The sequence below is a fragment of the Macaca thibetana genome, chromosome 19 (assembly GCF_024542745.1).
Source record: "Macaca thibetana thibetana isolate TM-01 chromosome 19, ASM2454274v1, whole genome shotgun sequence".
Taxonomy (NCBI): domain Eukaryota; kingdom Metazoa; phylum Chordata; class Mammalia; order Primates; family Cercopithecidae; genus Macaca; species Macaca thibetana.
This window is the reverse complement of record NC_065596.1, coordinates 31,089,587-31,104,473: the sequence shown is the minus strand read 5'-3', so window position 1 is coordinate 31,104,473 and position 14,887 is coordinate 31,089,587. Positions and strand designations below refer to the sequence as shown.

The following is a 14,887-nucleotide window of genomic DNA, read 5'->3' as shown; positions in this document are numbered from 1 at the left end:
TCACGCTGCGTCTGCGCACCGCGCATGACGCCATCGCAGGGGGCGACCTCCCACGAGAGCGCGGCGCCGGGAAGCTATCGCGAGAGCGTACGCACTATATTTCCTAGAAGCTCTGAGCGGTAGTGGGCGCGGCCGTACGCGAAGGAAGGGCATCTGAGGCACACTTCCGGGACTTGCTGCGGAGCCCGACGGAAGTTGTAGTGCAGCATTTTCTAGGCCCGACGGCGGACTTCAAGGCCGCGCGGCCCGGGCGTTAGGTGGGGAGGAGAGGTCCCGCGGGGCCCCACGGGAGTCGTAGTCCGGCGCGCAGGGATCACCGGGAGCTGTAGTCCGTCCCGCCTGCCCAGTCAGCGCGGTGCTGCCCGCCCCGCACTCGGAGCACAGAGCCGCAACCCAGGAAGGGAATGCGGAAGCCCTTGGCTCGGTGGAGCGGAGAGGCAGGCGGGGTGAGGGGCGTTGCCAGGCAAAGGGCGAGCGCCGTGGTTGGGGTGCGGGTCGGTGAAGGGCTCCATTCCTTGGTGTCCGGGGAAGGGGCCTGGTTGCCGGGTATAGGAAAAGGAACTCCTGTTGCTTAGTGACTGGGGAGGGGGCCCCGTTGCCAGGTGACAAGAGCAGAGAGCCTCGCTGCTTCATGACCGGGGAAGGGTAGTCTTCTGTTGCTAGGAGACCGGAGGGGACCCTATCACCTAGAGACAAGGGAGGAAGACTCTCTATTGCTAGGTGCTCGGAGGACAGACTTTGTTACCTAGTGCCGTGGGGAAGGGGCTCTGTTGCTAGGTAACCACAGAGCGCCCGGTTACCTAGGGACAGGGGAGGCGGGTTCCTCTGTTGCTAGGTGACCATGATAGGCACCCTTTTACTTAGAGACCTGGTGGGGATGGTTCTCTGTTGCTAGGGGAGCAGAGGAGACAGCCTTTTTCGTAGGAATAGGAAGAGGGGATGGAGGGACGTGTACTGTCAGGAGACCCAGGGAGCGGGGTCAGGGGCCCAGTGCCCTCCCGGGCTGCCGGGAGCCCCAGCTCAATCAATGGCGATGCCCCAAAGGCCTGCTGGGAGGTTGGACCTCTAGATCCCGGGCCCCTGAGGACCTTCTTCCCCTCCCAACCCCCAGCAGGAGCCGAGGACGGCATGTCCCAGGCCCCGGGAGCACAGCCGAGCCCACCCTCTGTGTACCACGAACGGCAGCGCCTGGAGCTATGTGCCGTCCACGCCCTCAACAACGTTCTGCAGCAGCAGCTCTTTAGCCAGGAGGCTGCCGATGAGATCTGCAAGAGGTGACCGTCACCCACCCCGGCCCCTGGAGCAGCAGGGCTCCGGCAGAGCGACCCATCTGGGTCTCGCCACCAAGCAGGCGCTGAGCCTGGGGGCTTTCTTCTGTCCCCAGCTCACTTGCCTAAGCCAGACGCTGGGACTCTGGGGAGATGTTGCCTCTTGTGCCTGCCTGTCCTTGTGGCCTCAGCCCCAGCCAGGCCCCAATCCGGTGGTCCTTTCTTTCTTTAGAGACAACGTCTGGCTATGCTGCTCGGGCTGGTCTTGAACTCCTGAGCTTGTGATCCTCACACCTCAGCCTCCCCAGTAGCTGGGATTACAGACTCACTCAGTTTCAGGCATCTCTTATCTGGGCCCTGTCACAGCTCTCCAGTCCATCCTAAACACACCCCCACCCTACTCAGGGCCCTCCTGATAGCGGAGGCCGAGCCTGCCTCTGCAGCTTCAGCCCTCACAGCCCCCCTCAAACCAGACTCTCCACTCCCGTGAGCCCTCCTGTGCAGCCTCTGGGCTTCCAGGTACTTCTTTCTGCCTGGTGTGGCTTCCTTCTCTGCCAGCATGGAATGTTCCTCTTCACTATTCACGATGTCCAACCTCGCTCCTTGGCCGGGCGCAGTGGCTCACGTCTGTAATCCCAACACTTTGGGAGGCCGAGGCAGGTGGATCACTTGAAGTCAGGAGTTCCAGACCAGCCTGGCCAACAGGGCAAAACCCCGTCTCTACTAAAAAATAAAAAAAAAATTAGCTGGGCGTGGTGGCACACGTCTGTAGTCCCAGCTACTCTGGAGGCTGAGGTGGGAGAACTGCTTGAACCTGGGAGATGGAGGTTTCAGTGAGCCAGGCAACAGAGCAAGACTCTGTCTCAAAAAAACAAACAAACAAAAATCCATCCTTTATCATCTCTTACTCCCTCCTCTCTGTCCCCACGTCCCTGGCCCCAGCTCAGGCCTGATCCTCTCCTGCCCAACCTGCCCGTGGCCTCCAGTCTGTCCCTGCCTTCAGTGCCCACTGATCCTAGAGAGTCTTTCTACACCTGGAGGTGGGCTGCCTCTTCTGTCTCTTGCTGAAAGCCGCCTCTGGCTCCTGGACATCCTAAGAGTCGCAGCCCCTCAGACTGATCATTATGGTATTTATTCATCCCTCGATCGTTCAGAACAAGGACCCACCAGCTCTTTCATACCAAAGCCATGTTGGAGACCCTGAGATGACTCAGACTCAAGTGCCAGCCTGAGGGTGGCGAGGGAAACACACACACACAAGCCTTTTCCTCCCATGCCCTGCCTGCCCAGGGCCCAGATAGGGAGCAGAGGTGCAGCTGTTCAGAGGCAGGGCCCAGAGACAAGTGGTGGCAGGCGGAAGAGCCTTCCTGGGCAGGGGAAGAGCTGGAGGAAAGGTTGGCAGGGGTGGGGCGAGGGGTGGTGGGCACCGGGGATGTGGCTGGGGCCAGGGGGCCAGGAAGGAGGGTGCTGAGGCTCTGAGGTGAAGCCACCAGGGCCAGACCACGCAGGGCCTTGTGGGACTCTGTCCTGGGGGAAATGAGGAAGCAGAGTGGGCTGTGAGCAGGGCAGGGGTGAGGGCAACCGCATGGGAGAAGCAAGCAGTGTTAAATGAGGGTGATGCGGGCAGCTGTCATCGTTGAGGTAGCTCAGTTCACTGGGGGAGCCCAGACAGGGCCCCGACCCAGCCTGAAGGTCAGGAGCCTCCTCTCAGAGGATCTGACATCTGAGGCGGGTCTTCAAGGACAGAGGAAGGGACGGCGGAGGGACAGGGACTTTGTCCAGGGCGCTGGGGAGCTATGGGAGAGCTGTGAGCAGGGGAGGGCCAGGGCCACGTGGGAATGGACTGGAGGGAGGCTGGAGGCTGGGGGAGAAGACAGAGCCCAACTGGGGCCTTGGGGACAGGGCAGAGTTGGGGCAGGAGAGACAGGACTTGAGGGTGGATGAGTTGTGGGGTCTGAAGCGGGGAGAGTCAAAGGCTGAGGCAACTTGTGGCCCCTGGCACCCCCATTTTGTGGGGCGGCCTTTCCACGGGTCCCCAGCTCAACTCTGGCCACCCCCACTACCAGGTTGGCCCCAGACTCCCGGCTGAACCCTCATCGCAGCCTCCTGGGCACCGGCAACTATGACGTCAACGTGATCATGGCCGCTCTGCAGGGGCTGGGCCTGGCCGCCGTGTGGTGGGACAGGAGGAGGTAGGCCCCAGAGCCGCACAGCACATCCTGGGCCGGGCACAGAGGGCACCCTGTCGTGTGAGCCTGTTGGGGGGTCAGGGAGGGGAATGTGGCCGGGGGGGCTGGCATGAATGCAGGAAGGCTGGTGCTGATGGGTTAGTGGGGGAGATCAGGCGGTCGGCAGGCTGAGACGCTGGGTGGATGATGGTTACCAGGTGAATGCTGAGTAGGTGGTTGGATGTGTTGTGTGAGGGGGAGTGAGGGGATTGGGTGTTCATGGTCAGTGGACAACAGACAGGAGGCTGGGGAGTTGGGTGGATGAATGGGAGGTTTTGATGGCTGGCTGGCCAGTGGCCAGGTGTGTGGCTGGTGGATGAGGGGTAGACCAATGGCAGGTGGGCCAAGAGTGGGTGAGGACTGGGGGCATGGTGAGTCCACTGTTGGGTGAATGGCTGGCTGGGTGGTGGCTGGGTGGTGGGTGGTGGACAGTAGATGGCTAGTTGGATGGTGATGGTGGCGGGGAGGTGAATGCATAGATGGAGGTGAGTGTGTGAATTGTTGTTGGGAAGTTGGCTGGTGGCTGGGAGGCCCGGTGGGGTGGGCGGATCATGCCTGGATCCTGGGTGGCTGTGTGAGGAGTAAGTTGGTGGGTGGGTGGCTGGACAGACAGGGTGATGGTGGTTGGTGAAGGGCCGATGTGAGTTGGGTGAATGGTGGGTGGATGGGTGGGAGGTCTGGTTGGGCGGCTGCATGGGTGGGAGGTTTGAGTGGGCGGGTGAACGGAGAGTGTTGGGAACCAGGGTGGCTGATTAAGGAACACCTCTGGGTGGGTTCAGGAGGCCCCCACCGCCGCCAGCCTGGGCCCCACATGGTCAGCCACATTTCACCGGCGGGCAGAGCAGGCCCTGATGGCGGTGTCCCCTCCCTGCCCGCACAGGCCCCTGTCCCAGCTGGCCCTGCCCCAGGTGCTGGGACTAATCCTGAACCTGCCCTCGCCTGTGTCTCTGGGGCTGCTGTCACTGCCGCTACGCCGGCGGCACTGGGTGGCCCTGCGCCAGGTGGACGGCATCTACTACAACCTGGACTCCAAGCTGCGGGCGCCCGAGGCCCTGGGGGACGAGGACGGAGTCAGGTGAGCCCCGCAGAGGTGATTCCAAGACCAGGGGCCTGAAACCCCACTCCCCAGAGGGAATGCCCAGGCTGGCTGAGCCTCAGTCTCCCCATTTCTCCCACCCAGGGCCTTCCTGGCGACTGCGCTGGCCCAGGGCCTGTGTGAGGTGCTGCTGGTGGTGACCAAGGAGGTGGAGGAGAAGGGCTGCTGGCTTCGGACAGACTGATCTCAGCTGACCGTCGGCGCCCACAGCACAGTCCCTGCGCGTCCCCCTCTGACTGCGCACACTGCGTGCCTGGGAAAGGCCTGGGGAGGCCCGGCCCCCTCCCCACACCCCTGCTCCCCACTGCCGCTGCTGCCTCAATAAATCTGCTGATTTTCTGCCGCCTGGCCTGTGTCTGACTGCCCCGCCCTTCTGGGGCCTCTTCTACTCAGTCACTCCCACTTCTCTGACCCGCCAGACACCCTGGTGGGTGGGGCTGAGAGCCCAGGAGTCCTCCTGGTTCTCTGCCGCCTCATGCCAGTTGCTCACCGCTCGGCCTCAGCTTCCTCATCAGTGACACAGCAGAAAACAGTACAAGTCCGTGCCCCTGGGGCTCACGCTCCGCCGGTGCTGGAGAGAGACCAGTGGCGAACGAATGCGTTTGATCTGGGTTCCACGGGGGTACTTGCTAAGGAGAAAGCAGGTGTTTACTTCTTTATTCGATTGATTGAGACAGTGTCTCACTCTGTCACCCAGGCTGGATTGCAGTGGGTCAATCACAGCTCACTGTAGCCTTGAACTCCTGGGCTCAGGTGATCCTCCCACCTCAGCCTCCCAAGTAGCTGGGACCTCAGGTGCCATACCTGACTACTTTCTTTAAATTGTTTTGTAGAGATGGGAGCTTGCTCTGTTACCCAGGCTGGTCTTGAACCCCTGACCTCAAGCAATCTGCCTGCCTCGGCTTCCCAAAGTGCTAGGATTACAGGTGTGAGCCACCGTGCCTGAGTTTACTTCTTGACTCTCCATTCTATTCCATTGATTGGTAGGTGGGCAGAACAGTGGCCCCAAAGATGTCCACACCCTGGCCAGATGTGGTGCCTCATGCCTGTAACCATAGTGCTTTGGGAGGCTGAGGTCCACAGTATGAGACCAGCCTGGGCAACATAGCAAGACCCTGTCTCTACAAAAAAAAAAATTAAAAATAAGTGGGATGTGAGGCCGGTGGCTCACGTCTGTAATCTCAGCACTCTGGGAGGCCGAGGTGGATGGATCACCTGAGGTCAAGAGTTCAAGACTGGCCGGGCACAGTGCTCATGCCTGTAATCCCAACACTTTGGCATGCACCTGGCGGGCATGGTGGCAGGCGCCTGTAGTCCCAGCTACTTGGGAGGCTGAGGCAGGAGAATGGCGTGAACCCGGGAGGCAGAGCTTGCAGTGAGCCGAGATAGCGCCACTGCACTCCAGCCTGGGCGACAGAGCAAGACTCCGTCTCAAAACAAAACAAAAAAGTTCAAGGCCAGCTTTGCCAACATGGTGAAACCCCATCTCTACTAAAAATACAAAAATTAGCTGGGTGTGGTGGCGGGGGCCTGTAATCCCAGCTACTCGGGAGGCTGAGGCAAGAGAATCGCTTGAACCCAGGAGGTGGAGGTTTTGGTGAGCCGAGATCGCACCACTGCACTCCGGCCTCGGCAACAGAGGAAGACTCTGTCTCATAGATAAATAAATAAGTGGGACATGGTGGCCTGCGCCTGTAATCGCAGCTACTTGGGAAGCTGAGGCAGGAGGATTGCTTGAGCCCAGGAAGTTAAGGCTGCAGCTAGCCATGATCGTGAGTGAGAGAGACCTTGTCTCAAAAATATAATAGCCCAGGCATGGTGGCTCACATCTGTAACCCTAGCACTTTGAGAGGTAAAAGCAGGAGGATCACTTGAGCTCTGGAGTTTGAAACCCGCCTGGGCAACACAGTGAGACCCTGTCTCTCCAAAAAAATTAAAATAAGCTAAGCTTGGTGGTGCACACCTGTGATCCCAGCTACTTGGGGGCTGAGGCAGGTGGATCCCTTGAGCCCAGGAGGTCGAGGCTATAGTGAGCCATGACAGAATCACTGCACTCCACCCTGGGTGATAAGAGTGAGACCCTGTCTCAAAAAAATAAATAAAAATAAAGATAATAGACCAGGCACGGTGGCTCACACCTGTAATCCCAGCACTTTGGGAGGCCAAGGCAGTCAGACCGCAAGGTCAAAAGATTGAGACCATCCTGGCTAACACGGTGAAACGTTGTCTTTACTAAAAATACAAAAAAATCAGCCAAGCATGGTGGCGGGCGCCTGTAGTCCCAGCTACTGGCTGAGGCAGAATGGCGTGAATTCGGAAGGCGGAGCTTGCAGTGAGCCGAGATCATGCCACTGCACTCCAGCCTGAGTGACACAGTAAGGCTCTGTCTCAAAAAAAAAAAAAAAAAAAAGGCCGGGCGCGGTGGCTCAAGCCTGTAATCCCAGCACTTTGGGAGGCCGAGACGGGCGGATCACGAGGTCAGGAGATCGAGACCATCCTGGCTAACACAATGAAACCCCGTCTCTACTAAAAATACAAAAAAACTAGCCGGGCGAGGTGGCGGGCGCCTGTAGTCCCAGCTACTCGGGAGGCTGAGGCAGGAGAATGGCGTAAACCCGGGAGGCGGAGCTTGCAGTGAGCTGAGATCCGGCCACTGCACTCCAGCCTGGGCGACAGAGCGAGACTCCGTCTCAAAAAAAAAAAAAAAAAGTTAGGCCGGGTGCAGTGGCTCATGCCTATAATTCTAGCACTTTGGGAGGCCAAGGCGGGTGGATCACAAGGTAAATAAATTGAGACCGTCCTGGCCAACATGGTGAAAACCATGTCTCTACTAAAATTACAAAAGTTAGCTGGCCGGGGTGGCGGCGCCTGTCATCCCAGCTACTCAGGAGGCTGGGGCAGGAGAATCGCTTGAACCCGGGAGGCAGGGGTTGCAGCGAACCGAAATCGCGCCACTGCACTCCAGCCACGCCACTGCACTCCAGCCTGGCGACAGAGTGAGACTCCGTCTCAAAAAACAAACAAACAAACAGACAACAAAAATTAGCCGGGTGTGGTGGCAGGTACCTGTAATCTCAGCTACTTGGGAGGCTGAGCCAGGAGAATCGCTTGAACCCGGGAGGCAGAGGTTGCAGTGAACTGAGATCGTGCCACTGCACTCCAGCCTCAGTAACAAGAGTGAAACTCCATCTCAAACAACAAAAAATTAAATTAAGTTAAAAGATGCCGTGTCCTAATCCCTGGGGCCTGTGAATATGTTGTTACTCGGCCAACAGGGAGTGAGGTTGTGAGTGGGATCAAGGCTGCCATGACCTTGAGACCGGGAGAGTGTCCTGGATCCCCCGATGGGCCCCGTGTCATCACGAGGGTCCCCACAGCGGAGGAGGGACACCCTCCCAGCTCCCACCCTGTGAGGAGGCCCAAGGGAACACCAAAAGTACCTGTCCCAGCAGTGGGGGCTTTTACAGGTTCCCACGGGGCACTGCAGGGACCAGAGGACAGAGAAGGGACCCCGGGAGAAGCAAGTCGCATAAAATGGCCCAGAGACAAGGCTGGCCACGGAAGGCTGCGGAGGGCTCTGCAGAGGCCGGCGGGACGGGGGAGGGCACTCCAGATTGGAAGTCATCCTGGATGAGACCTAGAACATTACAGCTGTTTATCACCAGAGTTATTTGAGGAGGTGATGAAAGAGGAGGGTGGGTCCCGGCCAGGAACCCAACCAGGCGGGACCTCCGAGGGCAACCTGGGAGCTGCGAGAAGGGAAGGGCAGGTCAGCTCTGGATGCAGAGACCCCTCTGGAGCTGCAGGCTCAGAATGGAGGGGGGACCAGAGGCCAGGAGGCCAGGAAGGAGGCTGGGAGGGCAGGGCTGGAGCCAGGCCCCTGAGGGGGACAGAGAGGTGGGTCTGAGCCTGGTGGGCCCTGGGAGGTGAGGAGGCAGGAATGAGTGGACAGCGCCCAGGGGCCTGGCTGAACCCTGGGACCCCCGTTAGGCACCTGCAGAAGCGGGGGACTCAGGCACAGGGAGGCAAGGGGTCCCCGGCTTGGGGCGCGTCCCCTCCAGGAGCCATAGACCCTTGCGCCCAGGCAGGCAGTTCATCCGGGCAGCCCCCGAGCTGCCCATGACCGTCCCGGCAAGGTGGAACTGATGCCCTGCAGGACACGCTCACAAAAGCCCTCGCCACGCAGGGACCAGGGTGTGGCAGGTTCTGGTTTGCAAGTTTTCCCAAGGTCAAAGGGCGGGTCGTAAAGTGAAAAGCCAGACAGCACCGAAGGGGAAGCTGCTGGGGGTTGCAGACACCCCAACTCCAGGACAACTCGGACCCCTGCACCTCCTGCCCACCCGCCGGGCTCCCCGGGCCTCTGCTGGTGTGGGTCTTGCTCTCTGCCCCGTCTGGGTGTCTGACCCCAGGCCCCTGGCTCAGCCCCCTGTCTCTGTGTCTACCTCTGTCTCTCGCTTCGCCTGAGTCTCCCTTCTCTCTCTCTCTTGCTGGGCGTTTCTCTCCACCCCTCTCTGTCTCTTTGACCCTGTCTCTCTGTCTCTCCCACAGTCGCTCTCAGTCTCTCCTCAACTCGCTGTCTCTCCCCTCTGTCTCTCTGTGCCCCTCCCCTTCTCTCTGTGCCCCTCCCCTTCTCTCTGTGCCCCTGGGCCCCTCCCTGCCACCCTGTGCCTGTTGCCTGTCCCATCGCAGGTCCCAGACAGACTGGCGGGGGCCTGAGTGTTGCTATTCTTGGGCCTGAGTGGCAGGGGGGGCTGTGGCCCCCAGGTGCGTCCTGGGCTATGGCCAAATAAGGTCCGGAGTGAGGAGCCCAGGGAGGAGGAGCTGGGGTGGGGTGCGGGGGGAGAGGGGCCAGCTGACCTCCTGCTCCCACTCCCTCCTGCCCTAACCCCCACATTCTGGCAGGTGAGAGCGGGCAGGGCAGACCAGGTCATCGCATCAGCTAAGCACTTACTGCGGGCCCCTCACAGTGCAGAGTGCCTGTGCCTCCACCCACTGGGACCCCTCTTCCCAGGAGAGCGCCTCGGGACTCAGAGGGCTGCCGCTTGCCCCAGGGCGCCCAGCCAGGCCCGTCCCAGAGCTGAGGGGGCGGGGGCGCCCACCACAGATGCCAGCGGCCTCTCAGCACCCCCAGGCTGCAGAAGGGGAGAGGGAGGGGCTACGGTCACGAGGCAGGTGCAGGGCAGGTGCTGGGGGAGGGGGACAGCTGTCCCGCACCCCCTGGTGGTGACAGCTGCTGCCCGATTTAGCTCACAGTGCCCGGTCTGGCCAGATAAGGCAGTGGCGGCGGGGGGCGGTCTCACCCCCAGGGTACCCCTTAAATCACACGGTCAGGCCCAGGGTTCAGCCGCCACCGATGCCAGGTGAGAGGGTCTGCTCCTTCCTCCACCTCCTGCCGCAAGGCTCCGCGCGTCTTCTCCCTCTGCCTCCCTCTCTCCCCTCTCTCCATCCCTCTCTCCTTCTCTTTCTCCCTGTTTCTGTCTCTCTCCCCATCCGTCTTTCTCTGTGTCCCTTTCTCTTTATCTCCGCAGTTCTCTGTGCCTCCTTCTCCCCCTCATCTCCCTCCCTCTCCCCCCACTGTCTCTCATTCTCCCCAGTTCTCTGTGCCTCCTTCTCCCCCTCATCTCCCTCCCTCTCCTCCCGCTGTCTCTCATCTCCCCAGTTCTCTGTGCCTCCTTCTCCCCCTCATCTCCCTCCCTCTCCCCCCACTGTCTCTCATCTCCCCAGTTCTCTGTGCCTCCTTCTCCCCCTCATCTCCCTCCCTCTCCCCCCACTGTCTCTCATCTCCCCAGTTCTCTGTGCCTCCTTCTCCCCCTCATCTCCCTCCCTCTCCCCCCACTGTCTCTCATCTCCCCAGTTCTCTGTGCCTCCTTCTCCCCCTCATCTCCCTCCCTCTCCCCCCACTGTCTCTCATCTCCCCAGTTCTCTGTGCCTCCTTCTCCCCCTCATCTCCCTCCCTCTCCCCCCACTGTCTCTCATCTCCCCAGTTCTCTGTGCCTCCTTCTCCCCCTCATCTCCCTCCCTCTCCCCCCACTGTCTCTCATCTCCCCAGTTCTCTGTGCCTCCTTCTCCCCCTCATCTCCCTTCCTCTCCTCCCGCTGTCTCTGTCTCTCATTCTCCCTGTCGCTCTCTCCCTCTCTCTCCTCCACCTTCTCCGTCTCTCTCTGTCTCTCATCTGTCTCTTCCTCCCACCCCTTCTGTGTCTCTGTCTCCTCCCCCCAACTTTCTCTCCGTCTCCCTCAGCACCCCGTTTCTCCTTCTTACTCTCCTTTTTCTCCCCATCTCTCTCTGTGTCTCCCTGGCTTTGTATCTCTGTGCCTCTCTGTCTCTTTCTGTCTCCTTCTCTCTATCTCTGTCTCTCCCCCACTTCTGTCTCTGTCTGTCCCCCACTTCTGTCTCTGACTGTCCCCCACTTCTGTCTCTGCCTCTCCCCCACTTCTGTCTCTGTCTGTCCCCCACTTCTGTCTCTGACTGTTCCCCACTTCTGTCTCTGTCTCTCCCCCACTTCTATCTCTGCCTCTCCCCCACTTCTGTCTGACTGTCCCCCACCTCTATCTCTGCCTCTCCCCCATTTCTGTCTCTGCCTCTCCCCCACTTCTATCTCTGTCTCTCCCCCACCTCTGTCTCTCCCCCACTTCTTTCTGTCTCTGTCTCTCCCCCCATTTCTCTGCCTCTCCCCCACTTCTGTCTCTACCTCTCCCCCACTTCTTTCTGTCTCTGCCTCTCCCCCCATTTCTCCTGTCTCTGCCTCTCCCCTCATTTCTCTTGTCTCTGCCTCTCCCCCCATTTCTCCTGTCTCTGCCTCTCCCCCCATTTCTCCTGTCTCTGTCTCTCCCCCACTTCTCTCTGCCTCTGTCTGTGTCTCCCGTCTTTCTCTGACTCCTCCTCTCTCCCCAGCTCCCCGGACGAAGCCCTCCCTCCGGGCCTCTGCGGTCCCTGCTGAATAAAGCTGTTTCTGTCCTCACCTCTCTCCCTTCTGCCTCCTTCTTTCCTTCCTCACTCCTCGGCCTCTCAGCTCAGCCCCCAGCCCTGATCCTGGGTCCAGGGGGTGGGAATTCCGGAGGTGGGGGTGGGGGCTCCTCCCTCCCAGAGACAGAGATGGATGCAGAGAGAGAACCAGAGACAGGCACGGAGAGAGACAGAGACAGAGACAGAGACAGACAGAGACAAGATGGGGGCCACAAGCTCAGAGATGAGAGACGGCAGGTCATGGAGACACAGCACGTGAGAGACGGGGAGACACAGAGAGAGACTCAGAGACAGAGACCAGGCAGCGCCCCCACTCCAATACACACAGACAGACACAGGGGACAAGGGCCGGGCAGGGCTGGGCAGCCTCCCCTCCCCCTCCAGGCCAGGCCAGGCCAGGCAGCGCCAGGCCCAGGACAATGGGCCCTTGTCAGGGCTCCAGAGGAGCCGGCCAGCTGGGGAGGCCTGTGGGCTGGGCCGCGGAGGAGGGGCGGCCACAACAGCTGCTGGGTTGGGGAAGGTGCACTCCTGGGGGCCCCCACAGCCTCCACCCTCAGACTCTCCTCCTCCCCTGGCCTCCCTTCCTGGGGTCTCTGCCTACTCCCAGCCTACTTTCTCTGCTCTGTCTGGGGAAGGGGACGGGTATTTATGGAGCACCTGCTGTATGCACCCAAAATGCCTCCTCGCCTCTCCTCAGACACCCCGCCTCCCGCCTTGCGTGTCCTCGGCGCCCTCTACTTGTTCCTCCTGTGCCTCTGGCTCCTTCCACGGAAGAAACAGGCAATGATTAAGCACCTGATGCTTCACAGGCAATTCCCCTAACCGCGTCTGCACCTTCCATCCTTCTTGCTTTCCTGTCCCTTCCACCCCAGTTCCTTTCTCTTTCTGATTTGCTTGGTCTCTCCTGGGAAGGAAACGAGCAGGTACTGAGCACCTACTATGCACCGAGGAGTTGAGGAACATGGCTCCTCTCTTACTACATTCTTTCCTCCCCCCACCCCCGTTCCTTTCTTTCTTTTTTTCTTTCTGGGACAGGGTCTCACTCTGTCACCCAGGTTGGAGCGCACACAATCGTGGTTCACTGCAGCCTGGACTTCCTGGGCTCAAGTGATCCTCCCACCCCAGCCTCCTAAGTAGCTGGAACTCCACGCACCACCATGCCTGGCTAATTTTTTATTATTATTATTACTTGAGATGGAGTTTTGCTCTTGTCACCCAGGCTGGAGTGCAATGGCATGACCTCGGCTCACTGCAACCTCCACCTCCTGGGTTCAAGAGATTCTCCTGCCTCGGCCTCCCGAATAGCTGGGATTATAGGCGCCTGCCACCATGCCTGGATAATTTTTAAGTATTTTTAGTAGAGACAGGATTTCACCATGTTGGTCAGGCTGGTCTTCAACTCCTGACCTCAGGTGGTCCACCCACCTCGGCTCCCAAAGTGCTGGGATTACAGGAGTGAGCCACCGCACCTGGCCTAATTTGTGTATTTTTTGTAGAGACAGGGTCTCTCTATGTTGGCCAGGCTGGTCTTGAACTCCTGGGCTCAAGCGATCCTCCCACCTCTGTCTCTCAAAGTGCTAGGATTACAGACATGAGCCATGGCGCCCGGCCCCTTTCTTTCCTCTCTGTTAGTTTCCTCTCCTTTCTGACGTTCTGCTGTCTCCTGGCAGAGGGAGTGGACACACTCTGAGTGCTTACTGTGTACCAGACACTTTACATACCTCTCTCCTTACTCTCTTCCTCCCTGGTCCCTCTCTGTCCTCTCCCTGTGTTTCTGAGCTCTCTACCCTCTTCCAAGCAAGGACTACATTTATTGAGCACTTCTGGTATGCAAGCAATTGTGTCCTTTCTCTACTCTCTTCTTGCCCTTCAGTATCCACTGACTCCGCCAGCCTCTGCTTCTTTCTGCTCTCTGCCAGGGAAGAAAATGGGCATTTATTGAGCACCTATTGTGTCCCAGTTTTCTTACTCTCCCCCAACTCTTCACTTCTCTTTCTTCCCTTATCTCTAACTTCTTTCTGTTCCATCAGTTCTTTCTCAAGGACAAAAACAAGCAATTATGGGCACCTACTATATACCAGTCAATTAATATCCCACTTCACCTCCTCTTGCCTCTTTCTCGCTGCCCCTCTCGCTCTGCCAGCTTATCCCCTTGCTCTGTTCTCCGGGTCCTCTTCTGGGAAAGAGTACAGGTGTTTACTGAGCACCTCCTGTGTGCCCCGTCGTTTACCTGCAATGCCCCCTCCCTGCATATCCTCTCCTCTGCCAGATTCCTCTCACTGATCCCTCCTCCCTCTGCTCCTCCACCCCAGGGGAGGCCTCCTGGGCCAACACCTTTTCCTCTCGTTCCTGTCTGTGCCTTCACTTCTGTCTTGTTCTCTTGCTCCTCCAAAGAAGACAATGTGCATTTACTGAGTGCCTCCTGTGTGCTCGCCACCTCACCAGCACACTTATTCTCACTTCTTCTCTTCTCCCTGCCTCCTTCTCTCCTCCAGCTTCTCCCCATCCTCTCTGCCCTGTCAGCTCTTTCCTGGGAGAGGAAATAGGCATGTGTTGAGTGCCTGCTGTATGCTGCCCCTTCATCTACACTGTCTGCTTGCCTCACAGGTTCTGTTCTCCCTTGTCTCCTTCTCTCCGTCTCTCTGCTTGCTCCCTTCCTCCTGGCTGCTTTCTTTGTGCTTGCTGCTGGGGAGGAGAATGGGCATTTATTAGGCACCTACTGTGTATTAGTCACTTTACATATATTGTTTCCTTCCCACACAACAATCTATTCTATTCTCTCTGCTGGAGTTTCCTCCTCCTCCTCCTCCTCGATTCCTCCTCTTCTCCCTCCTCCTCTTCCTCCTCCTCTTCCTCCTCCTCTTCCCACTCCTCTTTTACTTTCTCCTGTCTCTTGGGGAAAAGAAATAATATTTAACAAAAACCTACTGTCTGCTTCACACGTTCCACCCATGCGCCCCCCTCCTTTGTTTTTTCTTGTTTGTTTTAGTTTTTGTTTTTGAGATGGAGTCTCACTCTGTCGCCCAGGCTGGTGCGATCTCGGCTCACTGCAACCTCTGCCTTCCGGGTTCAAGCGATTCTCCTGTCTCAGCCTCCCGAGTAGCTGGGATTACAGGCGCTCGCCACCATGCCCGGCTAATTTTTTGTATTTTAGTAGAGATGGGGTTTTACCGGGTTGCCCAGGCTGGTCTCGAACTCCTGAGCTCAGGCAATCTGCCCACCTAGGCTTCCCAAGGTGCTGGGATTACAGGCGTGAGCCACCGTGCCCGACCCCATGCCCCTCTCTTTAGGCTGTCTCTCCTCCTGCTTTTCCTCTGCGGGCATTTCTT

The 14,887-nt window shown here is 58.8% G+C and overlaps 2 protein-coding genes across 5 annotated transcripts in view; one reads left to right on the top strand and one right to left on the bottom strand.

Annotated features, from left to right (window-relative positions):
- The window catches only part of CLEC11A (C-type lectin domain containing 11A), a 232,867-nt gene extending 220,439 nt beyond the window's left edge, over window positions 1–12,428 (bottom strand). The window contains exon 1 of the mRNA XM_050771551.1: window positions 12,425–12,428. The gene's annotated coding sequence lies outside the window, so the exon portion shown is untranslated. The remainder of the gene's footprint in view (window positions 1–12,424) is intronic.
- Window positions 114–4,935, top strand: JOSD2 (Josephin domain containing 2). 4 transcript variants are annotated; one of them, XM_050771590.1, is made up of 5 exons: window positions 114–257; window positions 1,112–1,274; window positions 3,335–3,460; window positions 4,377–4,571; window positions 4,677–4,935. In XM_050771590.1, exons 2-5 carry the CDS (start codon window positions 1,129–1,131, stop codon window positions 4,774–4,776), a joined length of 567 nt encoding a protein of 188 aa, XP_050627547.1. In that variant the 5' UTR covers window positions 114–257; window positions 1,112–1,128; the 3' UTR covers window positions 4,777–4,935. The 4 variants fall into 4 exon arrangements, with proteins under 4 accessions (XP_050627547.1, XP_050627549.1, XP_050627548.1 ...); XM_050771592.1 differs by lacking the exon at window positions 114–257 and adding an exon at window positions 317–446 and having other exon boundaries at window positions 1,115–1,274; XM_050771591.1 differs by lacking the exon at window positions 114–257 and adding an exon at window positions 317–488 and having other exon boundaries at window positions 1,115–1,274.
- Window positions 12,429–14,887: the final 2,459 nt, after the last annotated feature.